Source organism: Chinchilla lanigera, unplaced genomic scaffold (assembly GCF_000276665.1).
Source record: "Chinchilla lanigera isolate Chin_1 unplaced genomic scaffold, ChiLan1.0 scaffold00027, whole genome shotgun sequence".
NCBI lineage: Eukaryota > Metazoa > Chordata > Mammalia > Rodentia > Chinchillidae > Chinchilla > Chinchilla lanigera.
The window spans coordinates 18893394-18920043 of NW_004955428.1; the positions used below are offsets into that span (position 1 = coordinate 18893394).

General features: G+C 39.5%; 1 protein-coding gene and 1 pseudogene across 1 annotated transcript in view; one reads left to right on the plus strand and one right to left on the minus strand.

Moving 5' to 3' along the window:
• The window catches only part of Anxa5 (annexin A5), a gene marked incomplete at its 5' end in the record, with an annotated part of 34174 nt that extends 19612 nt beyond the window's left edge, over positions 1-14562 (plus strand). Inside the window, 8 exon segments of the mRNA XM_005386786.2 lie at positions 277-367; positions 3633-3712; positions 4130-4186; positions 9021-9114; positions 9960-10055; positions 11701-11759; positions 12202-12324; positions 14042-14562. Of these exon segments, the coding sequence (XP_005386843.1) occupies positions 277-367; positions 3633-3712; positions 4130-4186; positions 9021-9114; positions 9960-10055; positions 11701-11759; positions 12202-12324; positions 14042-14104 (663 nt within the window). The 3' untranslated portion in view covers positions 14105-14562.
• A 9937-nt stretch (positions 14563-24499) lies between these two features.
• LOC102018751 lies at positions 24500-26525 on the minus strand (annotated as a pseudogene).
• Between the last annotated feature and the right edge of the window lie 125 nt (positions 26526-26650).

Below are 26650 nucleotides of genomic sequence, written 5' to 3' on the forward strand. Positions count from 1 at the left end.
ATATGGATATACATATGTAAGAGTATATACATATATTTAACAATAAACATTATTTTCATTAGACAAAAGAGAAAAGAAATAAAACTTTTTGGAGATAAAATTAATTAATTAATTAAAAATTTCCTATCACTAATAGAACTTGTAAATGAAGTAGTTCATGTTGTGTTGGGTGATACTTAAATGATTATGCAATTTGATAACATCTATTTTAGGAAGATAATTTCCTTTTTAATCTTAGTGACATATTTTCTCTCTTAAAAATAAATTTCTAAACAGGGAGCTGGGACAAATGAAAAAGTACTGACAGAAATTATTGCTTCAAGGACACCTGAAGAAATAAGAGCCATAAAGCAAGTTTATGAAGAAGGTAAATATTTTGAATTCTGTACCACCTGTCTTCATCACTTTCATTTGTCAAACCTGAATGCAGTGCTTTTACAAACACAGCAGGCAGGAAATACAAGATTGTTGAATAAAAGTGAATGGATGAATGAACTATAATTTAAACTATTTTTCTTCTTTAGTTTAAAAAAAAGAACGCTTGCCTTTCAGTCTGTAACTATTTCAAGCAGTTTCTAAGAAACTACAAATAAAGATGAATTTTATTTTTGTGTAGGATTTAAAGTATTAGAGGAATATACAGATTATTTTTCTTTTACATTAGTTTAATGTGTTTATAAGTACTATTTCTTCCTTCAAATAAGTTTAGCCTTACTCTGGTGGAAGTTAAGAGTTATCTGTAAAGCATTTTGGTGAACATGGGAAAAGGAACCCAGACTTTTCCAGGTTAGAGCTGGAAGTGCTTGAGTATGTGTGTATTTGTTTTGGCTGACAGCAGTGCTTGAGTAATATACTTTGCACTTTCATTTTTCTTTTCCTTTTAAATTTTGACCTAGAGTATCCTATGAATGGAATCAAGCAAGTGAGACGAAAGGCAAGGTAGAGAGTCTTCCTCTCTTGTCAGATTTCCCACGTACCACTCTTTCCCCCTCCTCTGAGAAGGACCAGGCCATCTAGGTTGTTAGTGCAGTGCGCAGACTCCACGTCTCGCGCCTTATATCTCAGTGTTAGTTTGTTGATCATAGATATGACTTGGGTAACCCATCAAGTCAGAACAGTATGAAACTTAGACCATTATTTAGACTAAATAATTAACTTTCCAAAGTGTGGCATCTCTCATGTTTTTGTTTTTATAGTTAGAGAGGCCCCGACCATTGAAGCAGAAGGGCCACATGTACCTTAGCTCTTAGGTAAGGTACCTTGGCTCTTAGGTAAGCTCTTATTTGATGCATCCTTCAAGGATCTCTTTCTGGGACTGTTGAGATTGATGATTGAGCTTTTGTGCTGCTGGGTGGCAAGTGAGGTGCTCAAAGGCGACAATGGCTGTGTGACGCATACTATTCAGCCATGTTTTTGAGCACTAGCTGTGTATCTGACACTGTCCTAGCTGTGCAAACACAACTCCTGTCCTCAAGGTGTGTGCATGAAGCCTGAGGGCTAGGGGTGACATGACTTAGTACAGTTGCAGTAAACAATAGTGAGATTCAAACTAATGTCAACTATGAAAATCATCAGATGTTTGGGTGTTGGGGAGGGTTCATGGTGCAAGTAAGACAGTCAGCAGACTTTCAAATCTAAGTGGGCTTACTGATATCTGTTTTGAAGTGAGTGGCTGAAGAGATAGTGTGTATGCGTGCACACACACACGCACACACACACACACACACACACACACGATACAGTTTACTCAGCCTTAAGTTGGGAACTCCTATCATTTACATTTTGATTTTCCTTTCGGGTCCATCTTACTTTTTTTTTTATTTCCTTTTGGGTCCACCATAGAATGCTCAACTTAGAGCATCCTATGCATGGAACTTGGAAGCAAAGATGAACATTAAACGTGTTCTAAATGAAAAAAGCCAGGTGCAGGAAGGCAGATAACTACACTATCTCACTTATGTGTGGAATTTAAAAAGTTGAACCGATAGAAGTGGATAGTAGAATGGTGGTTGCCAGGGTCTGGGTGCTGGGAGGGGGAGGGGAAGGTGACGAGGGATACTGGGCACAGGGCACAGTGTTTTAGTTAGGCAGCATGAAGACTTGTGGACACCTGATATATAGCATAGTGACTAGTTTAATAGTACTGTATACGTGAAATTTTCCAAGAAAGTAAGTTTTAAATGTGTGCACCACACACACACACACACACACACACATACACACACAACTACGTGAGATGATACACTGATTAGTTGGTGGTAATCATGCGTGCATCAAAACACTGGGGTGTATACCTCAAGTGAATACAATTTTTATTTGACACTTGTCACTCAGAAAAGGGAGGAAGAAAAGACAATGGATTTTAATAGGAAAAGGAGGTATTTTGGGCACAGGTGCCCACCGTCCTCCATGGCATGGACCCTAGACTGAGGAGAGTAGACTGTGGGGACAGAAAGAGCCCAACTGTAGTGGAGGAGCCATGTGTGCCCATTAGGAAGATAAAGTGAATACGCCAGATTAGGCCAGGTGAGTGGTGGTGATCCTGCGGCTCGCACCAGGTTCTTTGTATCCTTGAAAGCTCTAAGGGGTTTGTTATTGCTGGGCTAGGTCACAGATGGTTTTGCATGACTGGATGATGAATTTGGGCTTCATTCAAAGGCACTGTAAGTTCCTAAGTGGGCAGTGGAGTGCTGAAGGAGGAATTGAAGGAAGGAAGGAGTTTTGAATCTGGAGGCTTATTTGGTAGCCAGATGTGTGAGGAGGTCAGCTAGGTGTTCAGTAGTTATGGCCCTAGCTATTGTAGTGGGAGGTTTGACAAGCTTAAACCAGAGAGAAAAGAAACCGTTTGATAGGATTTGATGGTTGAGTATTTACATGTGTGGGAACAGAATAAGGAATCAGATTCCTGCAAGGTTTTGTTTGGGAAATTAGTTGGAATAAACATAGTAATTTTTTTCCTTTTAAAATAGAGGCTTTAGGGTTTTAAAGTTCACCTGCTTTCAAATAGTGCTTAAATGTTTAAGTACACTAAGGTAATGTCTGTGTTCTTGCAATGGAAGCTACCTGAGTGTGAGTGGGAGGGACGTGGAGGCCCCATCCGTATTGAGGTCTCCCTTTTCCTGTGACCTTATGTTGAAGAGTTGGCAGTAGAGGTAGGAAGGTTGCACTTTAAAATGTCATTGCTGTCTCTCAAAGTTAACTTTATTTGCTGTAGAGGAAAAATATCTTATTAGAGGGAAGGATGGCTATGCACAGGGAAAGGAAACTCAAAGGATGGAAGATATTTGGAAACCAATTATGTAAAACATTTGAAGAAAGCAAAACAAAGCTTAAAGTTGTGACTGATGATGTTTGAGAGGCTTTGCAGCACTTGCATGTGTCTTTCGAGTAACAAATACACAGTTAAAGCATTTCTAATTGACTGAGTCATGATTTGAACTTGAATCAAGTGCTTTTGAGAGACTTTAATTTTTGTTGAGCCTCATGAAAGTATCTGCATACAGTCCTCAAAGCACTCATGTTTAGCAAATACAGTATTTCTTCCTTTTGTCATTTGCATTTGATTAATGGGGTAGGATATCTTTTTTTGGTTGATAGAAACTGTAAGTAAGTGTGAAATAATTATGTTGCAGAATATGGCTCAAGCCTGGAAGATGACGTGGTGGGAGATACATCAGGGAACTACCAGAGGATGTTGGTGGTTCTCCTTCAGGTACTGGGTGGGAATGAATCATACTGGACTAAAAAGTCTGAGGTTGGACTGCCCTGACTCTATGAAGTGAAGCCACATAAAATTCTTTTTAGTAATTTCTGGTACTTCCTACTGGGGTTGCTGAATGTTGCCTGTACCTTACTTATATTTATATAAACTTAAAATTATATATATTTAGCTAAACTATTAATAACTAACACATCTACTTGTTTTTGACCATAGTACATATCCTCCTTTTCCACAAAATCTAAAATTAGGGGAATCAGATTAGTTTTGGAGTTGGGATAGTGTGAAATACTAGGATTGATAGGATATTAGTAAAAAGCATGGTATTGCTGAGAGAAAAAGGTTTATGTCCATAATCATCAGAAGAAACATGCAGTATAATTCAGTAATGTGACATATTTTATCTTACAGGCAAATAGAGACTCTGATGTTGGAACTGATGAAAATCAAGTTGAACAAGATGCTCAGGTGAGTACAGCTACCATCTGATGACGTTTAATTATGACACGGAGATGAAAAAAGAATTCATGAAGTGCAGCGTGTGTTGGAAGAGCCTGTAGAAAAGATCTAGTTTATGCGTCATTAAAATCATAAAACACACACACATGTAGATTTCTCTCTCCCCTTTCTCTTTTGTTCTGGCCAACTAATAGTTATTTTATTCCAAAGCTAAAATGAAGTAAAATAAATTACATGGCAAAATCTACCTAGACACATTCTAGTTTTTTTATGTGATTATGGGACATTTATAAAATAGAGAATTATACAAAAAGAAGAAAGCCCAGGTGTTACTGATTCCACTGCCTATGATGCAGAAAGTCTCTTAGCAGACCTTCTCTTAGCAGACAAGAGAAAGAATAAAAGCTTTAATGGTAAGTGGTGTCTTATTACCTAACGGATGAGAGGCATTTTCACATTAGGAGGCTTCTCCGCATTTCCTTCGCAGAGTTCTGCAACAGTAGTGTTCCTCTGGCAGCTGCTTTTGAGTAACTCTCGAAGGAAGATTCGCACTTAAGGGACTTTCACATCCCAGTATAATCTCAGTGTGGTTTATAAAGCACTCAAATGTGGGAAATAAGTGTTAGGAAATTTGATACAGGAGAGCTGGAAAGTGGAAATGGGTAATAAAGGAATTACTTAGGTTCCTAGACTGACCCAGGGTAGCCCTGTCCTGGCCACGTGCTTCGGTTAAGCGGATGCAGTCTTGATTGTCATTCATTTGCGGTTGAGAAAGGAAGGGATGTATATGCTTTTCTGCTGGTCTCTTCTCTTCCCTGTGTAGCACCTGGAGAGCATGCGCCTTGACTTTGCTGACAGGGGAGAGGAGAACAGCCTGTTCTGGTGGGTGGGTTGACTTGATTGCACAGTGGCTTCTGGATGCTGTGATTGCTGCCTTGCAGGAGACAGAAGGAAAGAACTGAATGCTTTCAAATGTGCAGTATTTGACTTTTGCCTCACTGTAGCTTATCAAATTCCAGCCTGTTGTGTCACATTTTGATTCAAGACCTTAAAACCCTCGGGGTCCCACGGTCCTCAGGAGGGAGTCCAGGCCCCTAAATGTGGTTTGCAATCCCCTCATGATCTGTGTCTTGCTTACCCCCCAGCCTTCTCTTAGTCTTCCCACCCCTTCTCCTGACCACGCCTCTTCAGAGGTCAGCTCTCAGCGGAGCTACTTCCAGGCAGCCCCAGCTGAGCCTCCAAGCATGATTCAGGTGGTGCTTACGGGAGTACTGCGGCACATGGGCTTCCTGTCACCGCACTAGCCACCCCACAGTGACAGGGCACTGAGCGGCCAGCTCAGTTGCCGCCTCAGCTCCAAGTATATAGTTGGCACTCAGTAAATAACTGATGAGGGAATTAGTGCTCAGCTCTAAAGTAGGGGGTGCAATTTCTCTTCTGTAGCTAAGGAAACAAGCCCATGGCTCTTAGCAAGTAGCGGAGCTGCGATTCCCGGCAGGCCTGCCCAACTCCAAAGCTCTTTCACTAAACAGCGTCTCACTGCTCTTGAGCATCTACTCATGCCTCTTGAGTCCTCTGTCCTAGCAGCGGCTGAGTACAGGTTGGAAGCACAGATCCAGGTCAAGTCCATTTTCTGGTGGAGAAAGGGCAAGGGCAGCTCCAAGGTCGTATCCCATCCGTTAGGGGTTTTGCTTGACATTGAGATGACCTTGCTTCTGTCCAGGCATTACTTCTTGTGGGCTTTGGTAGGAGGCAGTGCTGATTACCTCATCCCTACTCTCAGGAGAGGAGTTGTGGAAGCTTTCGCACAGCCTCACATAGGGAGCAGCGGGCAGATTTCCCAGCAGTCAGGCAAGTAATGAGAGCCCAGAGGCTCTGGAGGGAAGGTGGTGCCTTTTAACCTATTTCCACTGATTTCTTCCCTCACGGTGCTGACTGCAGTGCGCTTGTCAACCTTCGTGGGTGTGTGAGTCATTAGGGGATCTTGTTAGACGGAAGGTTCTGATCCTGAAGGTCTGGGTGGGACCTAGGAGTCCAAGTTTCTACCTTGTTCTCAGGAGGACTCAAGGTTTCTAACCCTGGGACTGCACTTGGAGTCCATCGGCTGTCACTTCCTGTCGTGCAGCAGATATGACCATTCAGAGCCCTGAAAGTGGGGTGTTCAAAGAACTGCCTCATGGGGCTGCTTTAGAATATTCCGGAGACCCAGGCTTCTCTTCCCTTCCAGGAACTGGGGACAGCAGAGCAAACTGTGCTGGCTATAAGTTCTGATTCCTTAAAATATGTTATTATTAATTCAACCTGCTGGAAATAATTATTCTTTTAGCTTTATAAAAAGAAATACATCCTTGTAGACCTTATAGCAAGGGCAGGCGGACTCATCGCTAATGAGAATTTAAGACTTTTTAATTGAGGGTAAGCTTTTGAATTTTTTTCTCTGCTAATGCCTGGCACCAGGAAGATTTCATGTTAAGTCAGGGATCTGATAAACTGCAGTGAGTGATTCACCGGGGAAACGAACATTTTGTAAGTAGTCCACTCTATTTTAAAATAGTTTTTAATGTGTCAAACTGATCCTATCCTTTTTAAATGTGTTACAGTGATTTAATATTTTTAAGGTCTTGAAATGAATTTGTATTTTCTCTGCCAAATCTTTGTTCTGTGTAATCTTTGGAGGAAAAGTTGAGTTCAGAAAGAGGAGAGGGAAGGAGAAAGGAATCAGTGTTTATTGAGCACTTACTACTATCTGATACTGCTCAGTGAATTACCTTGGTTGTGTGCTCTCCACTAATCACCCCAAAGAACCAGGATTTTTGCTCTGCACGTGAATGTGGAGGCTTAAGAAGTGGCTGAGTAGCTCATCAGAGATCTCACTGATAAGAACCAGAGCCAGATCTTTCTTGCCTCCAAGCCTCTGTCCTTTGCCCCGAACCAGGGGTTTTCAAACTGTGCTCAGGATGAACTGTAAGGGAAGTGGGCAGTATGAGGTGCAGAGGTCCCTGACCCACAGCCGCCCATGGATACTGGATATTCTTATTTAGAAGAAAGAAAGATACATAGATTAAAACAAGGCAAAGTCTTTAAATACCATTGTTCTGTGTGAAGACACCATCACCACAACCATCACTATTACTGCTTATGATTTACTTACTAGAGCTGGGTGTGGTGGTGCCTGCCTATAATCCCAGCACTCGGGAGGCAGAGGCAGGAGGATCGTTGTGAGTTCGAGGCCAGTCTGGGCTACAAAGTTCGCTCAAGACCAGCCTGAACTGCATAGTGAGAACCTGTCTCAAAAAGACAAAAAGAAAAGATTTACTTAGTAATATTTTCAGAATAGATATTGATCCCAGACACAATTCTTCCAAGAAAACTGAGAACTGTAAAGAATAGCTGACATCTTCCCAGTTTTTCTCATAACAGGCTTAACTGCTCTACGTACTATAGACAATTTCTAGAAGTACAGAAGAGTTCATAAGAGAAGCATGCATTCGCAACACCTGCAGTATTGTGCAGGGTGCGCCTTCTCCCCATTTTGGGTGTGAGTATGGGTATGCATGTCTTGTCTACATGTAGAAACACATCTGGGGCGGTTATCATCATCCTGGGGATGTTGGTATAAATGGTAATTTTATTCCTTATGTGTGTTTTTTCTCTGTAAGATTTCTCAAAGAATATGTGTTATTTTTCTGCTTAAAAAAACCAGTTTAAGAAAGATCTGTATAGTCCTAAAATGTAGATACACACATGACTTTTGTAGTAATGGTCTTTTCTGTTTTGAAGAATGTCTTCACATCCCCAGAATTGGTATTGGTTATTTTTATCCTTAAAGTAAAGTGATTTCAAAGTTGAGTGTAAAGATATGTCTCATCTTTTCCTTTAGTTCTCTGGAAATGTAATAAAAATAGATCTAGACCACCATAATCAATATTCTTAGAAGTACTGTGATCAAACTTTCACCTCCAGTGCAAGTAATCATTACCTTCTGTTCTTGTTTGGACTGCTACCTGTAAGTAGCAGCTGTAACACATTTCACACATGCTGGCTTAACAGGTACACTTAACTTGAAATTAACAACTGGAGTAGTTCTGTGTGATGTCATAAACTGATTCTTGGGTTTTAATAAATTATCTCCATCTCAGTAAGTGCATTCAGATTTAATGATAATGCCTGTGTATGTTATTTTTAAAGCAGCTATATGAGCACTGACAGTCATTTATCTTTTTTCATGTCAGAAGGTAAATATGGACACTCAAATGATTCAAGACAAGTGTTTATTAGGTGCCTGATACATTCCAACCACTGTCCTACAGTAATACTCTTTTTAAAAAATTATTGTGCTCTTTGGAGATATGAACACATTTTATAGCTAGCCTTCAATTTTAGTTGTAAAGAGAAAATACAGAGTATACTTTTCATCCTGTGCTGCTGGACAGCTATAGAAGAAGCAAAACAGAAAATACAGATGACTTAGCTCCCACATAAATTATTTCCCAGTCTGTAAGTGGATAGACCAACACTGAGATAATCAGAACTTCTCCCTCATCCCATAATGTTGTGCCTGAAAGATTGGCAGTTACAGCGGACATTTGGAGAAGGTTGAATCTCGTACTCTGGCTGTGCTTTCCTGCTCTGGCCCGTTAATCTCTGGAAGCACAGCCGCGGCAAGCTGCCAAGTAGCTCCAGTGTCAGAGGGGTAAGTATCAGAGTAGGAAAGTTTAGAAATGATAAGTGTGTGATGATGAATTAGGTGAACTTACTGTTCATGGAATAAAGAACAAAGGTGATTAAGGACCTGGGGAGGAATCACAGAACATTTTATTAATTGAGGTTGAAAATTTTGCAGGTTCTGTTTCAAGCTGGAGAACTGAAATGGGGGACAGATGAAGAAAAATTCATCACCATCTTTGGAACACGAAGTTTGTCTCATTTGAGAAGGGGTGAGTGAAAAAAATCTATGTGAGACAAATACTTTGGTAAATTTTGACAACATAAGCCGGTATGGCAAAATATTTGTTACCTAGGAGGCATTTAATGAATCAGGTTTTTTAGGTTTCCATGTAGTTATGCAGAGAAATCTCATCACTCTCTTTGCTTAGTCTACATGGCACTAGCAGAGGGTCTCTAGAATCTTGCTCTCAGAGTCAGAAACTGCTGAGGATTGGCTCACAATAAATAGTTCCTCCTAGACATTGATACCAAGACCTTATCTCTGGATGGTCACCAGTGCTTTTGGTACTGTTTGATACTGAGTTCAGAGGCAGGTGACAGAAAATCCTAATAGTGGCTTTAAATACTAGGCTTTATTTCTGAAGGTCGAGTTCCATGTTTGATTTGGCAGGACCTGGGATGTTTGTTTTCCTACTCTATTATCTGCAGAGTTTAGGTTTTTTTTTTCTCATGCTCATTACCTTATCATCACAAATTGGCTGCTGTGGCTCGAAAGATAACCATTTGCTAGCAAGAAGAAAAGAAAGGGGTAATTTAGTCATATAATCACTTTTTATGAAGAAAGAGGAAGATTACTTAGAATTTCCTACAGCAGATTTACTTTAGGACTCATTGTTATAACTATTAGGGAGGTTGGAAAGTCAGTGAACAAAGCGTTTATTAGCCATTGCTTAGAGCTTGGTACAGACAGCCTTGAGCACCAGGCTTGTCATACAGGGAAAAAGGCTCTGTCATAGGAATGGTCAGGAGGACAATACCTGGTCAGACTGAGTACCTTTTCTGGAAAGGTCATCCTTATGTGAGTAAGAAATCATTTTCTTTCTTTTTTTTTTAGTGTTTGACAAATACATGACTATATCAGGGTTTCAAATTGAGGAAACCATTGACCGGGAGACTTCTGGTAACTTGGAGCAGCTTCTGCTTGCTGTTGGTAGGTAATTTGTAATGTAGACAATATTTGTGGTGATAAGAGAGAAAGTGTTTTACTCAACTGCGGCTAAATCTGAAGATAGCCACTTGTTTCTTTGTGGAAAAATGAGCTTGCCATGCTTTTGGGTGACATCCACCCCTAAGTTTCTAATTTAGAAATCCGTTTTGATGTTAGAAATGTATGATCATCAGGTTAGTTCAAAATGGAGATACAAAGAATGGTTAAAAAGTCATTCTGAAACTGCATTAAAGTTGTTGTTATTTCATTGTGAACCTGGAGACCTCTGGTAATTTGGAGCAGCTTCTGCTTGCTGTTGGTAGGTAATTTTTAATGTAGACAATATTTTATTGTAGACAATAGCAGTGTTGTGGGCATTGTCTTAGAGGCTTGTAAATATTATTGCTGATACCTGTGGAACTTTAGAATTCTCTTGAATACCGTCTCACAGCTTTGAGGCAAACTGAGAAACTGTCATGTGGTTAAAAAAAGAGTGTCTTTGAAATAGAAGATGGGATGATGGTTATTTGCAGGTGAAATAATGTGGAGTTTTATTCTAAGTAAATATTTAGAATACTCTGAGACAGCTGGAGAACCGAGTGTGTGCAGGTGACAGGTGTTACGTGCTCTCCAGAGCCAGAAAGCAGCGGATCTGTGAGTTCCCAGTGGCCCCGGTTCTCACATGGGTCTTTGGGCGCCTCTGGCTAAAGTTTGTTCTGAGTGTTAGGCGTTAAGCTCGTTTTTTTTCCCTTGAGGATAAGCTAAAGATCGCATGAGTCAACACTGAAAGTAGCTTTTTATTTGAATGTGCTGTTCATGAACTTTTACTAGAAAACTTTAGTGCCTTTATAATTAAAATACACATGAAAATTATGACCTTTTTTTATTGCTGGTGGTGGTGTTTCTTAAGCAGCGGAAAAGGGAGAGTTCAAAAACCTCATCATTCCAGGATAACTTTTGCATATTAAGGAATTTTCATATGCAAGGTTTCCTGAAGCTGAGCAGACTGAAGTATTAGCACACTTAATTGCTATTAGTTGTGTATGCGATCAGACAGGATAAAGTCTTCTGCTGTTAGTTTGCATATATGTCTGGAATTGGACAAATGTTGTGCTACTAATGAATGATGGATTTTAAAGAAAATAGAGAGGATGTGGGAAGATAGTCCAGGACTCTTCAAAGATTAGATAGAACAGTAATTGTATATTACTTGCTTGAATGTCTTAGAATAAAAGCTTCAAACTACTTTAATTCATTGGTGATGAAAGAGGTTGTGGTGTAATAAAAACCCAGGCTGCCAAAATGGCTATATCCACCCGTGCTCAAGGATCAGAGGGGCATAGAGGACACTTGCGTCCTTGTTCCACACGCTGTTCTCTTTATGGAGGGCACAACTCCAAGGAAAACTGAAGTTACTATCTGTGAATGTACTTGGTGAGTGAGGAAATGGGATCAGTTTGCAAATAAGCAGCTCTTTAACATGTTACTTTTTATTGTTTTAAATTCAGATTTTTTTTTTTTTGGTGCCGGGGCTTGACCTCAGGGCCCCACATGTGCTTTACCACTGAGTTACACCTCCAGTGCTAGCCTATGTACTTTATTTTCTTGTTACAATAGCATCTGATCATTGTACTATTTATTTTCTTAGTGAAATCTATTCGGAGTGTTCCTGGATACCTTGCAGAAACCCTGTACTATGCTATGAAGGTAAATGGATATCTTTTTTTTTTATTTCTAAAGATAAAGAATGAAAACATATTAACAAACAAACAGACATAAACAAAACAACACCCAAACAATAGAAGCAATACAGAGTTTCAGACACGGTGATAGAAAATTAGCAATAGATATTGTATTATGTATTGTATATATCGTTATCTTCAAATCGGTTACTCAGTTCAACAAATATAGGCATTTAAGGTTGATCAAACTATTAAACATTAACTGTTCCTTTCAATATCCTGAAGCTTCTAATTTATCATTTTACTTATGTTTCTCCATCTCTGATTATGGGAATTTTTCTTTTCTTAAAATATATAACCCAGGTCTACTACATTGTTTGACTTTATTAACTTAATGCCGGTCAGGGGTGTTTGATGCTGCGTTTGTAGTTTTTAAACAATGTACCTTTCTTTTTTCTCTGTTAAAGGGAGCCGGGACAGATGATCATACCCTCATCAGAGTCATGGTGTCTAGGAGTGAGGTTGATCTGTTTAACATTAGGAAGGAGTTTAGGAAGAATTTTGCCACCTCTCTTTATTCCATGATTAAGGTATGTCTTGCTTACTTTTCTTGTTGCTGAGACAAAATACCTGATGCCCAAAGTTCAGGGAGAAAAGGTTTATTCCGCTCACAGTTAGAGGTTTCAGTTCATAATCAGTGGGCTCCAAGGCAGGGTGGTACATGGCAGAGGGCAACAGTTCATGGCAATTGCAAACAGCAAAAGCAACAAGAGCAAAGAGGAGTGGGAGAGAGCAGGCCTCTTTCCTTCCCTTATATTATACCCCCTGTAAAGCGGGTAGAGCACTCAACATTCATAATCCCAGCATTGGACCATGAATGAATGACAAATTCTAGAAGCCCGCCCCATGACTGCATGAGGCTTTGGGGAGACATCTAGACATAAACCATAGCAAGGTAGTAGAACCTTTTTTGTAAATTGTGTTTAAATGCCTAGAGCAGGACGATAGGTAGCGTGCAAGACATGGATGGGATAATCCAATTCTTGTGTTAACTTTACATTTTAGTTGGATGCTAGAGTTAGGAGTTATAGGGGTGAAACTCAGCATAGTGCTTTCTGAGGTAGGGACAGTGGCTCCTCAGGGAGAGTTTGAGATTGGTGTGGCTGAGCCTCTTGGTGAACTTAGAAGGATTATTTGCTAGTGGTGACAGAGGACTCAACAAGCCCAAGTCCTTGCCTCTGAAAAGAATGTGTTCTTTCTGTCTTTTATCAGTTCCAACTGTCTGTTATTTCCTCCTTTCTAGAATATCATTTTTTTCCTTTCTTTATTGTCTGTTATCACCTTGTCTCTGGTGCTGGTTCATAGTTCAGGAAAGAACCAGCCAAGTCATACCTTGATTAAAGAGCCTAGGTATTGCTAGGTAGATTTAAGATCTAGGGTCACAAGGAGTACAGCAGCAGATCAGGGGGCTCAAGTCATAAGTTCAGCCTGAGAGAGGAATGGCTGTGGCTTTTCAGCTTGGGCCTGGAGACCGAGGTGGGGCTGGGAAATGGAATGAGGGATGGACTGAGGGAATTAGTTAGCTTTCCACCCAGAAGAGAAGTTAGGCTATAGGGGGGTGGGCTTTAAGATAACAGGTATTCCTGTTAGTTTCGTTCTTTTAAAAGCGAGGCATTCCGTGATCTACAGTTAAATTTGGCGTAAGGTCTTTTGCACCCCACGCATTGGATATGTTAGTGTGAGCCAAGTACAGAGCAGGATTTCCATGAGCAAAACCGTCCAATTTAATGTGTGTGGTTTGGCTGGGCTGAAGGGCGCCACAAAGTTTGCCCATGTACTTATAGCTTGAAACATTGATATTTCATCCACATCTGTGTATGAGGCAGAGGCAAAGTATTTTCTGCCTTTCTTTCCGTCTTTGAGGCAAAGCAACAACCTCTACACAGCCTCTGCTTTGCTACTCCTGAGCCAGATGCATAATATGTGAGCAAGCAGGGGGTCTATTTATAAAGCTCAATTCCAACATCATTATATCATTATAGGTGTCCCTGTTCTCTGTGTTCCTAGAGAGATATGGTACTTCTGTCTTAGATAGAGCTATGTCTGTAACAAGTAAATTTAGAAAATTAAAGAAGTTGCTTTGGTAGGAAACTCCTTGTTTAGCATTCCTAATGTGAAAGTCACAGAGAAATTACCCACTTGGGAGAAAAGTCATTGGAACAAAATCTCTCGGCAGATGTGTCCTGGTGTTGTATTTCCTGTGGATTCCGTGAGTCACGGAGGTTAACAGATGCGTTTGGGTTGTAGGGTGACACATCTGGGGACTACAAGAAAGCCCTGCTGCTGCTCTGTGGCGGAGAGGACGACTGACGTGCCGCTGGGGAGAGATCCCTGCCCTGTGTGGCCCCTGCCACTGCCCCGTCCCCAGCACACGCAGCTGCAGCTCTCTGTATGCCAGTGCCCGACACCTTGCCTTACTCACTGCAGCACGCTGCTGACCAACCACAGAGAAGAAAATAGTGGTGCTGCTTTTTGCTCTTCCAGTGAGACCTTCCTGTCTCTGACTGTTGTAGTACTGACGTGTATGACGTTCCTAAGGCTAGTGTCTTCACAGATTCCTTTAAGAGGGCAGGTCGCTTTTAGCCTGTTTTTCTTTTTCAAAGCTTTATGTATATTGAATTCATAACCATATTACCTTAATCGGAACCTTAGCCTTGACATTGTGAACTCCTGGAAATGTTATTAATCAAGTTCACTACTCAGTTAAACCTACTATGGTGATTATGTTCAAAAGATTAATGACAAATAAACATTTCCTTCCCTCTGAATTATGTGTGTGTGTGTTTAGAAAATCTGTATTTAACTGTATTAAACGATTAATGATATCGTTTTCTTTAAGCCAGTGAATTGGCAGTGGCGTTTGCTGAGAACTGAATTTACAGTTGGTGTTTTGAGCAACAGAAATGCAGTATCACATACTGAATTTCTGGCCTAGCATGGAATGCAGGAGGGCTGTGAGGGTCTCTGAAGGGCTTGCGGTGTGTTTACTTGGGCATCAGCTCTGGCAGTGCTTGTGGCCCTGCTTGCTTAGTAGAAAAGCTTATATTAAAATCTAAGGTGAAATTTCAGAATCTTAGCTTTTTCTTTTTTATTATGAACTCATTTTTCCTGTTACCAATGGCCACTTGCTTTGAGACAATATAATTTTTTTTTTTTTAGAAAGGAGCAGGGTGTTTTTTGTCTCTGAATATTAACCATTTCACTTTTCTGCTTGCAAACCACCTCTTTAGGCTCTTGAATTTTTCCTGTTTGTACTTATAGTCTTGCCATATGTTTTTAAAAACAAAGTAATTGCCATCAATAAAATATTTGTGGTAAAATATTCTCCATTTGAAAACTTAAATAGTTTTTCACAACCTTCTGTACTACTAGAATATCCAAGGCAACCATAAAAATTGTTTGTATGTACATAAGACATTGAATTATTTTACCCCTTAAATACCAGAGACAATTTTGATGCAGAACCAAGTTCAGTTACCTATACTTTTCATGTGAAAGCTGATATGTTTAAAAGAGTTCTGTTTTGTCATATCTCACTAGCTCTCAGTATAAACTTTGACATGCTTCAAAAAATCAACTAATGAGCTTTAGCATTTATCCAGTTTATAACTCTCTGAGTAGCTCTTTCTGTGAGGTGTTACAAAACCAGTGAGCTTTTTCAAAACTAAACCAGCTGATTCTAAATTTCATGCAAAAATAAAATTGCAAGCAAAACTAAATGAGAGCAGTGAGGGAACATTATTCTTTATACATGTTACAACAGAGTATAAAGCCTGAATAGTTCATGTAGAACTGTTGCATAGACAGATAAAATAACAAACCCAATTATAGAGCCTAATACATTTGAGCATTTTGTATGTGATAAAGAGAGGTCTTAATTTGCCATGTAGAAATTGAATTATTTCTTTTTAAGTACCCACATGGTATGAAGACAGTTGGGCAGTCATCCAGGAAAAGATACGTTTAGATTCATGCTTCATATTTTATATACATCTCAAAATGGACCATGAAAAATGAAGGACCAGGATGTGAAAAATCGTTTATAGAGTAGATGAGTTATTCTGAAACATTTAGAAAGATATATATAACCTCGTTCATAGTAAGAATAATGCAAAACAGAGCTGTGATATATGGTTTTTCACTTAGGAGTGTAGTAGAAATCAAAAAGTTCTTGATAACAGCTGTGAAAACACTGTTTTACTTGGATAGTGCCAGTGTGAATTACTCTGTCCTCTTTGGAAGGCATTTAGCATTATAGATCATATTTACAAACACATACAGTACACTCTTTGGTTCGACAGATGTATTTCTAGGGAACTACAGATACTCCATATGTGAACTAAAATAGGTTCATTATAGCATTGCTTCTAATGAAATATTGAAACGATGTAAAAGTCTGTCAGCAGGAGGCTGGGTAAAGTAACAATGCACATTTGGATATTGAACAGTTACAGAGAATAATGTGTTTTCTGTCACTGTGTCAAGTACCTGAGTTGATCAGTTTGCAATGCAGGAAAGTTTATTTTGGCTCACGGTTTTGGAGGTGTGTGTTCATGGTGGGTCTGTTGCTTTTGGAACTGTGGCAGTGTGGTACATTACAACGGGAGTGAGTGGGAGAGAAAGCCTGCTCACTCTATGGTGGCCAGAAAACAAGCAACAGGAAGAAGGCAGGATTCCAGTATCCACACAGAAGGCACACCCTCAATAACTCAACTTACTTCCACTAGGCCCCACTGCTTAAAGGTTCTGTCCCCTCCCACTCATGCCAAATCTTGGGGGACATTTCAGATCCAGACTACAGCAAGCAAGAGAACTCCATATGTACTGATACAGACAAATATCTAGGAATTGAGGAAAATTATTAAATGAAAATGTTGCGATGCATAATAGTAATCATACTATGGCTGCCATTAGTATTAGCTTTCCTGTTGCTGGGACACAATACCTGATACTCCCAATTTAAAGGAGGAGAGATTTACATTGGCTCATGGTCTCAGGGAATTCAGTCCATGGTTGGGTGACGTGAAGGCATACACATCATGGCAGAGCAAAGATGCATAGTTCATGACAGCCAGGAAGCACAGCAGGGGAACAATGGCAGAGAGGAAGAGGCCAGGGACCAGGTAGAGCCGCAAAGCTCATACCTCCATGACCCACCCAGACACACAGATGTGTGCTTTAGCAATCTGCTAGGCATGTCTCTATCCAGTTAAACTGACATATCAGGATTAATGCTCACATCATGCATGTGTGAAAAAAAGAAAAATCTGGGTATACATTTAGAATAGCATACTTCTGAGTGATACCTATGAAACTGATAAGAAAGGCTCTGTGTGGGACAGGAAACTGTAGATGAACTGTAGAGGAACAGAGAAGTCTTTTGATTACTGAACTGGGTAGATGTCTTTTAAACATATTTTCCTAACACTAATAGAATCTTTGATAATTTATACAGTAATGGGAAGAAATATGAAGAAAAACATATTGAACGTTTCTAAAACATTCCCAGTATGAACTTCAGCAGTGTGTGAGAGCCTGACCAATACTGTTCCTTGCAGCCTCATCCAGGTTTGTGACTGCTCAGTTCCGCAACGCTCGGGACTTGTCAGTTTGGAGAAATCTTGGAACCAACAAATAGCCAGTGCAGTTGCCAGCTACTTGCGTTTTATCTTATTTTTTAGAGTTAGGTATATTGAGGCTGCATTTACATACAATAAAATTCATTTTTTAGGTGTACAGTGCTTTGATTCTTGACAAATGCATACTATTCTACCAATTATCACTACAATATGACGTGAAATATTTGCAAAATGTTTCCTCAAATTCTTTTTGCTTATTACCAATCCAGAAAACTGCTAACCTGTTTCTTATTCCTTCTCAGAATGTCATACAAAAGAAGTCATGTGATATGTGGCTTTTGGACCTGAATTCTTTCATATAGCTTATTGCATTTGAGATATTAACATCATGTAGCTTGTACCAGGAGTTCTTTTTCATAGCATTCTGCTATATGAATATAGCACAGTACGTTTGTCCAGTTATCAGTGAATGGATATTAGGGTTATATACAGTTTTGAATGCTTATGAATACAGTCATTACCTGCATTCATGTTTAATTTTATGTGGACATGTTTTTATTTTTCTTGGATAAACAACTATAATATTGTTGAGTTATAGGATGAGCCCATGTTTTATAAGGAGCCACCAATCTGTCTCCCCAACTTGTGTGTGTATAATTTATAAAAAAATTATATAAAATCTCAAGCTTGATGGCATAAGATAATGTAATTTTAGAGGTCAAAAGTTCAAAATAAAGGCATTGAATGGAGTTATCTAGGGAAAAAGCTATTTTTTTCTCACTTTCCTTGGCTCTTAGCTCCTTTCTCCCACTTGAGCTCACAAACTTTACACTCTGACCTCTGCTTTCTTTCATCACATTTCTATCTCTACCTCTTCTTTTCCCTTGTAAGGACCCTTGTCATCACATTGGGCCACCAAGATCATTCACAATACTTTCGCATCTTATAATCTGATCAGCAAAAATTTTTATATATGAGGTCCTATATTCAAAGGTTTCAGGAATTAAAACATGGCGATCTTGTTTAGGGTGGGGCTAGGACTTTTTTTTAGCCTACCATAGATGATTTCAAGCAATGTAATTCTGTATTACACACACTATTTTCTCTTTGTCAGGCTAGGAAGGAGGCTCTTTTCAAATTTATACAATTTATATTTAAGTAGAATGACCAATAATGTATCTTAATTAGTTTTGCTGACGTACATGGAGGAAACATTTCATTGTTTGAGTTTGAACTTAAATTTAATTTTAAAAAACCTCTACGGGAAAAATTTTGCCTGTGTGTGTGTGTGTGTGTGTGTGTGTGTATGTGTTCGCACACACTCACCATGGTGGCTTGTGCTCTGGACTCTCCCTGCAAGTCTGGACGATCTATTTTGTGCCCAGTGGGTGGTGCTATGGGCATAATTTATTTCCATTACTTTCAAACTATTATTTGCAATAAACTTTTAAAACTTTGTGGTGTCACAGGGTATTCCTGTAAAACTTTCCTCATCCCACCACACAAACAAAGGTAGATCTAAATGTGAAACCTCTACTTAGTTACTCATTTATCCCCTGGCAGTTATAATGACATTATTTTGCCAATGAAGACATCCAGTTTTGTTCCGGGAAGCCCTGGCTATGCTTCCCCCAGGTCTCCACCTTGCTCCCAGCCCCTTAGCAGAGTGTGGCGCACATCTTTCTCCTTTGTAAAGTCTGGATATTTTCTATAGATGGTGCACATTTCTCTCCTTTTTTGTTACCTGACAACAGTTAGCTATAGAACCACATGCATAACATAAAGGAAAAAAATCCCATTCACCAGAATCCTTTTGACTGTTTGGGTTTTGATATTTGAAACTAAAGAATATTTACACAACTTAAATTCATTTATTTATATTATCCTTTCCTTCAAAAATGACTCAAACTACTCAGCATATTTTTCACAAACAAGTATGTTTTCCCAAATTCCTGATTTGTGGTAGTGACTCTAAAATCATATTTATTCAGAGTCAAGACTTTGGGAATATCGTCTTTGTCCTCCATTTCTTTGTGCTGTGTGTTAAATTAATGATCAAGTTGTTAAAATTCTCCTTTCGGTGTGTCTGTTGCGTCTCCTCTTCCATTCCTACTGTCATCCTGTTTCTGGAGCTGACTACTTACTGTGTGTAAGTAGTGCATCATGACTTCTTCTTTTTTTAAATAAAAGTACTTCCTTATTTCTATCAAAGCAGTAAGTACACATGTGTAAAAGTCAAATAGTATAGAAGTGTCATCAAGAAGCAATCTATTCTCTCACAGCCCTCCCTGCTTCTAGTCCACGTTCCACTTGGGTGGGTGTCAGAAGCTTTTGTAATTTTCAATATTTTTCCAATGCAATTGTATACATTTTTTTAAGTAATAGGAAAAACTTTTAGCAATTTGTTTATTCATTCCAGTTTTTCTGTTGGATTCTTACTGTGATAGATTTTGATTAAGCTCACTGGCTCTATTCAATTTTCATTCTTTGTTTTATCTCCTCTCACTTAATATATGGGTGGTTGAAAGATGCGGTGAATGCTTAAATTTTAAAAATTTATTTATTTTTGTCTTTTTGAGACAAGGTTTCACTATGCCATTCAGGCTGGCCTTGAACTAGCTTTGTACCCTGAGCTTGCCTCGAACTCTTAGTGATCCTCCTGCCTCAGCCTCCTGAGTGCTGAGATTACGGGCATGCACCACCGCACTTGGCAAAACAAATTTATTATAGTAGAAGACACATCTTCAAGAACAATAGAATGAATGTGTTTGAAGTGAGGGGGGAGTGTTTTGAGGGGGATTAATGGCAATGTATCTTTCACTGTAATAAAACTTCTAAATTTAAATGTTCACTATATCTTTATGATTGTTCTTCATTGATCAAATGTTTATAGAAATGTCTGTTAAATAAAAACATTGTGATGTGTTCTCATCTGCCTTATTTGATGGATCTGGCATTGTGTGACTTCTGGTTCCTCCCCAAAGGGAGAACAACAATGAAAGGTAAATGTTTTCAATATGATCAAGACATAAAGGGAAAGCAAGGGGGAATATTTTGAGGGCAATTCATGGCATTCTGCCTTACTGTAATGTATTTGAAGAAAGTTAACATTCGTATTTTTGATAACACCTCATATGTAACTTTTCTTAGTTTCTCTCCTACTCGTGTAACTTTAAATAATATATCTATAGTATTATTTATTGCTCTGATACCTGCAGAAGAATCTCTAGACCTCTCACTTTAGGTTAGGGTACAAGAGACTGTCCTTCGTCTCTCTTTCCCTCTCATCTTCCAAATCACATCCACTGTAATTTTGTTAATTGTTAGTATTGATTCTGTTTACATTCTCTGATCTCGGTTCTGTCTCGTGTATCTTGTCAGTATATTGATTCAACGATTCAGGAATAAAAGATCAAGGCCTTCAGCTAATACCGAGCTCAGCTGTGTTCTATGAGCTAATTTTCCTCACTGTCCTTGTCCCGCCCCTCCTCACCACATCTGCCCTTGCCTTTTCTTAAGTGTCTTCAGTAGTGAAGCATTGTGGGAGGTCTGTGGTGGCTTCCCCATGGTTTTCTTCCTGGGACTTCTTTTCTGGAGCCTTCCTGCATTGATTGGATTGATCTCTCTCTCAGCCTGCTCCACAGCACTATGCTGCGGACTCTGAACGTCCACACGTGGTGGCTTCACTCGCAGTGACTGACCTAGTTCTTCTGAGACAGTCATTCAATCTTTTTAAAAAGAGGGCTTTCTTTCCTTCCTATATTTTTCTTTTTTTCTTTCTGACTGGGCCTCAGGGTGGAGAGTTGAAAGGGATGTTCTGAGCTCCAAAGTATTGTGTACAGATGTGCATTGTTTAATATGAACATTCATCCTTCTCTCTTAGGCTCTGCTTGCTGTGCTTACCGCAGACATCGAGCTCCATGAACCTGTGAATCTCAGCTGTTCTGGGTCCTGCAGGACAGACAACATTTCTCTTGCCCTGCAGCCTCTGTTCTGCGTAGTTTTGCTTAGGCCTTTTTTCAGCTACCCCTCCATATTCAGCTTTCTACGTGCCAGAAATTTCACATTGTCTCTTCTCTGCTAATACTTTACCTTCTGTTCTTTTGTTTCTTTTCTTTTTTCCCATTGTATTTACTGTTATTGTCATATTGCCCTTATTCTCACTGCCATCTTGAGTGGAATGTTCTGAAATGACTAAAGCACCCATATAGTTTATAGCTTCCTGTGCTGCTCCACCATCCTTGCCTCATTTCCTGCAACTTTGTCCTCCCCAACTCCCTCTGTATGACCAGCATGTTTCCTTTCTCGTGGACTCAGCCCTGTTCCTGCTCGGCCTGACATAGAGCAGATGGTATGTAAGTCACCTGAGAGTTCCCTCACTGAGGGTGATCAGCAGCAGTCCTGAGGGACTCTGGAAAATTCCTGATCAGTTCTCAATTTGTAGTTCTCCTTCCATGTATGGCCCATGCTATGGTTTGTGTCTAGATGTTCCCTGAAAGCCTCGTGCAGTCACAGGGGAAGGATTCTACCCCAAATGACAGGTGAAGTGGCACTTATAGGAGATGAGATTAGGAATAGGATTAATGCCTTTAGAAAATAGGCTCCAGAAATTGACCTAAGAATGCTCAGTTTCCCCCTCTATCATGTGAAGATGCAGTGAGGAGACTCCCTTTATGATCAGGAAATAGACACTATTGTGCAGGTATCATTTAAATTTTGTTTTCAGTCCTAGGGATTAAACCCACTTCCTCGTGCATGCTAGGCAAGTGCTCTACCAGCTAGCTGGACACACACATACACACACACGCATGTACACACACACACACACATACACACACACGCACGCACAGACACACACACACGCACACACACACTACAGTTCTGCCCAGGCTAATCTTGAACTTGCCATCCACCTGTCTCAGCTTCTTAGGTATCTGGGATTACAGTCACGGCTCCATCATACCTGGTTGTGCTGGCTTCTTGATCTTTGCATATTCTAGTCTCCAGTACTATGAGAAACGCACTTCTGCTGTTTAGATACTCTGATTTCAGTATTTTGTTTTAGCAGCTTGGATGGACGAAGATACGCTCTCATTCTGTGCATCACACACTAGGGGGACATATCATCCAGAAGGGGGAGAAAACACTCTTTTATGTATAAAGTACAGATACATACATACAGTCCATAAAGATGCACAGTTCATTTATAGTATTAAAACTTAAGAGAGGAATGACAATGAGGGAAAAAAATGCCTGAAAGTTATGGGGAACTAATAATAAAAAAGGTTTAAAAATATTACTGTAATCTTTCACAGCTTCCTTCCCAGGTACCATTTTCATTCTGTCTTCATTTTCCCAGAAACCTTTAGTGAATCCCTTGCTCAACCATTTAAAGCCCCTAGTGTTAACTATTCTATAGTTTAAATCTCCCTTATATTTTGCCCTCAACCATCCTTGTAGCCTTTGCTCCCACTTCTTTTCCTTAAAAGATCACCCAGTCTAGGTAAATTGCTGTCCAGAGCTGCCACTAACAGCCTCTCTTTTCCTACTTATTGTTTTCTTGCTAAATGTTTTCTCTCATCTCGTTCCCTGTGAAAACCATTCCGTCTCCAAGATCCAGTGTATTCACAGCTTTTTATTTTAGCATTCCCAACCATGTCACCCAAAGGAGAGATCTCATTTTTAATGCTTCTGTGGTAGATCTTACCTATAAGCTGCAGTTGGCAGGTATTTATTTCTCTGTGCTTTTAATCATCCTGTGCAGATCTTTCCTCCCACGGAATGTAAGTCAGCAAAGAGCATATCTGAGCCTTATGCTCCTCTCTGCCAAGCACAGTCCTATGCAGTTGGCATTGATACATTTTGGTAGTTGATTTAATTATTTCTACGTTTCATTAACACGAAGTCCAAGCACATATATTAGAGAGAGGCATAAGACATTTTGTTGATAGTAAAAAATACAGATTCACGTGACTTTTGAAATACAATTTTTCTTTCTAATTAAGATAATGAGTGTATTTATCATGAAGCAGAACAGTGTTTTGTAGACATAAATGAAAGTTCTATGAAGCCATAGCATCATGGTATTCTCATTTTTCTGTTAAAAAAAGTGATAACTGCTACATGGAAGTTGTTTGTAAGAGCCAAGTAGAATTTTAGAGACATAAAAACTTCAAAAACTGTCATAGCTGGGAATGTATCTCAGTTGGTAGAGCATTTACCTAGCATTCATGAGGGTCTAAGTTTGAGTCCCAGTATAATATTGTTGATACAGAGGTGCATCTCATAATGTGGAGAGAAGTAATCTCTGACCAGCAGGGACTTTCATTCTAGTAGAGGCACCCTCAAGACTTCACCAAAGCCTATCTCTGGTGATGAGCTGGGCTGGAATGGATTATCCATGTAAACACGAGGCTGGTGTAAATGTGGAAAAAGGGAGAGGAGAAAGGAGGACGAAGAGGGACAGGGAGTTGAAATGTTGATTGAAATTCAATAAACATTTGTAGAATTTTTATATCTGACCATCTATTTATTTGCCATGTTGGGGATTGAACCCAGGGCTTTGTGCATGCTAGGCAAGTGCTCTACCACTGAACTATAACCTCTGTCCTATACCAAAAATTTTAAAATAGAATAATTTTGCTACAGCATACCTAGGTTTTGTATCATTTCCAAAAATAAAGCTATGTTTTCCAATATATATTGTGTGTCTGGGGAGTTGATTAGAGATATTGTTTGGAGAAGGTGGACGCTGGGGTCATCTGAATTGGGAGGTTCTTAGGGGAAGAGGTGCTGGAAGGGGAGTCTGAAAGGGAAGCAGGGGGTCTAGATGAAAGTCTGAGAGTCATTCTGCTAATGTGGCTGTTGTATGAAAAGAGATACCTAGTGTGTCTCATAAGGGTCCTCACAACTGTGGCTCTGGAGCCAAACGGCTCCGTGAGAATCCCTGCTTTGTTGATTACTGGCTGCATGACTCCAAGCAGGTTTCTTGATTTCTTTATTTTTTAATTGCAAACATCAGCTTTATTAATATTTAAATATGGTTCTGTAAACAAAATCAGCAAAAAATCTTAAGAAGTTTAAAAATTTTAAGAATATCACTTTGGAATATATATTTTTTTGAAGTTTAAAAGCCTGTAAATGCAGAAGTTGAAGGAGAAGAGCAAAATGCTGACAACAGATTATCTGAATTGTCTTCTTCCCAAATATCCAAAACATTTCCTATACCACTGTTTCCAGTGTAGCTCGTAAAATCCCCAAAACTCTGACTTCTCTTCACTAATCTGAAATAAATCCAGTAGGGATTGATTGTACCAGTGAACTATAAATTTTGTTTTCTTCTTGTGTAGAAAGAAACTCAGACCTTTTCTTATCTGATTCAGCATTTGCCTCCAGATTTTCTTTTTCATTTCATCCTAATAGTATTGTCACTTTGTGGTGGATCTTATTAGAAGGTAAATTATCCATATTCTTGATGTCACATTCATTGAGTTCCTCAGGAGGATGACAGGATGGAACTTTTGTGTTTATTGTTAGGTGCTCTTTTGATCTGTTGTTAACAGATCAGAATCATGACCGAATATTGAATGAAGGTCCTTTTCCTTTATATCTTTTGCAGGAAAAAGTATAGTATCTGAGTTTTGTTTTGGATGGGTTACATTATTACATTATTATCCATTTTGAAATGAGAAACTTGTACAGATGTCTTAGACTACTAGCTCAGTGATCTACCCTTGGTGCTTCTAAGTTATTTTCATTTGTAGTTAATTCATGTTCAGAAATACCAAGAACACATTCCTGATTGTTTTTTTTTTTTTCACATGGAGGTAGCTATTTTGTGTCATGTTCAGCTGCATTTAACATGGAACATTCATTAATCATTTTCTCATGAAGTCTTTTCAATTCATTTGAAGGGTAAGGGATGGGTTCTGAAATAAACACAAGCTTTTCTTTGGGTTCCTGGGTTTCTTCAACCATGAAAGTCTGCTTAATCATTTGTACATCATTTTCCCTGAAATCTTTCTGAGAAATATGTTGGGATACTAGTCTTCCCCCTTTAGTTCAGTCTTTTTCAGCACGTTTGAAGAAACAGGAGATAGGGATTGAACACTATATTTTATTGTTTTCTTTTCAGGTGTATCTTTTTCATTTCCCCAAAATCAAGAACTAATCTAGACACAATATCATCAACAACTTGGTACTGGTTACTCTCTGCAAGGTTTCTGTGCTGCTCACCCAGAAGGAGAGTTTCAAGATCTTCATATTTCTGTGAGAAACACTCACAATATCCTTTTTTTCTTTCTTTTTCAACTGGAGTTGAATTGGGGTTCCACGACATCGCGATCCGTTTGGATTCTTAGTTTAGCCTGAGTTTGCTTTTGGATGCTAGATGGCTTATCTACATCAAACGGACTGCAGGGCTTCTGAACAGAATAGTTTATTATAGGCATATTGCCCAGCAGAAGATAAAATGGCCTGTAAAGTTGGCTTATATCTTCTACTTTTATAAAAGGCTTTTTGAGTCTTCCTGTTCTTGTTTTTTGTGTTCCAGTATTAACATTTTCCCCTACATCCCTTACAGAAGTACTTGATTCCTTGATTCCTTGTACAGCTTTCTTTTCTTTTGTTCAATGTAGCATCTAATATCATCAATATAAAGAATTTTTACCCCTCATGATAAGGCATTTGATAATATACTATTTGAAGGAGTAAGGTCATGATCCTTCATCGCTTTTTCGACTAATAGTTTTCCTCTCCTTAACACATCGTGTCTGGAGTCTTAAATGAACTTCCGTCGTGACTGGGAGGAGGTGAAGTGGTTTCCGCAGTACATGCAGACTCGACTCGGTACAGGAGAAATTTGGCTCAGTGCGCAAATTTTGCTTCCTTTATCGAACTAAGATAACTGATATGCTGAGAAATTCTTCAACTCGCCCTCCTGGGTCCTTTATGTCCTTTTGCAGTTTTTCAGATAAGGTGACAGAAGGTAAGTCAAGGTAAAATACTTTCCCCCAGAGTGGCTTATATTTGCATTTTTCTGATCTGTTATTACTTGTAAGAGATTTCAGAGATGATCTATCCTTTTCATTTTTGACTTGGATTCCACCCTGGAGCGGCCGTTTGCTGTGGATCCTCATGGCGCCGCCGTTCATGGCAGCCGCCTGGCACTACTTGCTGGGTCTGGGCAGGCACAGCGCCTCACAACTGCGGGGGCCAGGCTTCTTCCGCCCGGGGACCGGACAGCCTCCACGCGGGAGAGGGCCGGGTCTGCGGACTC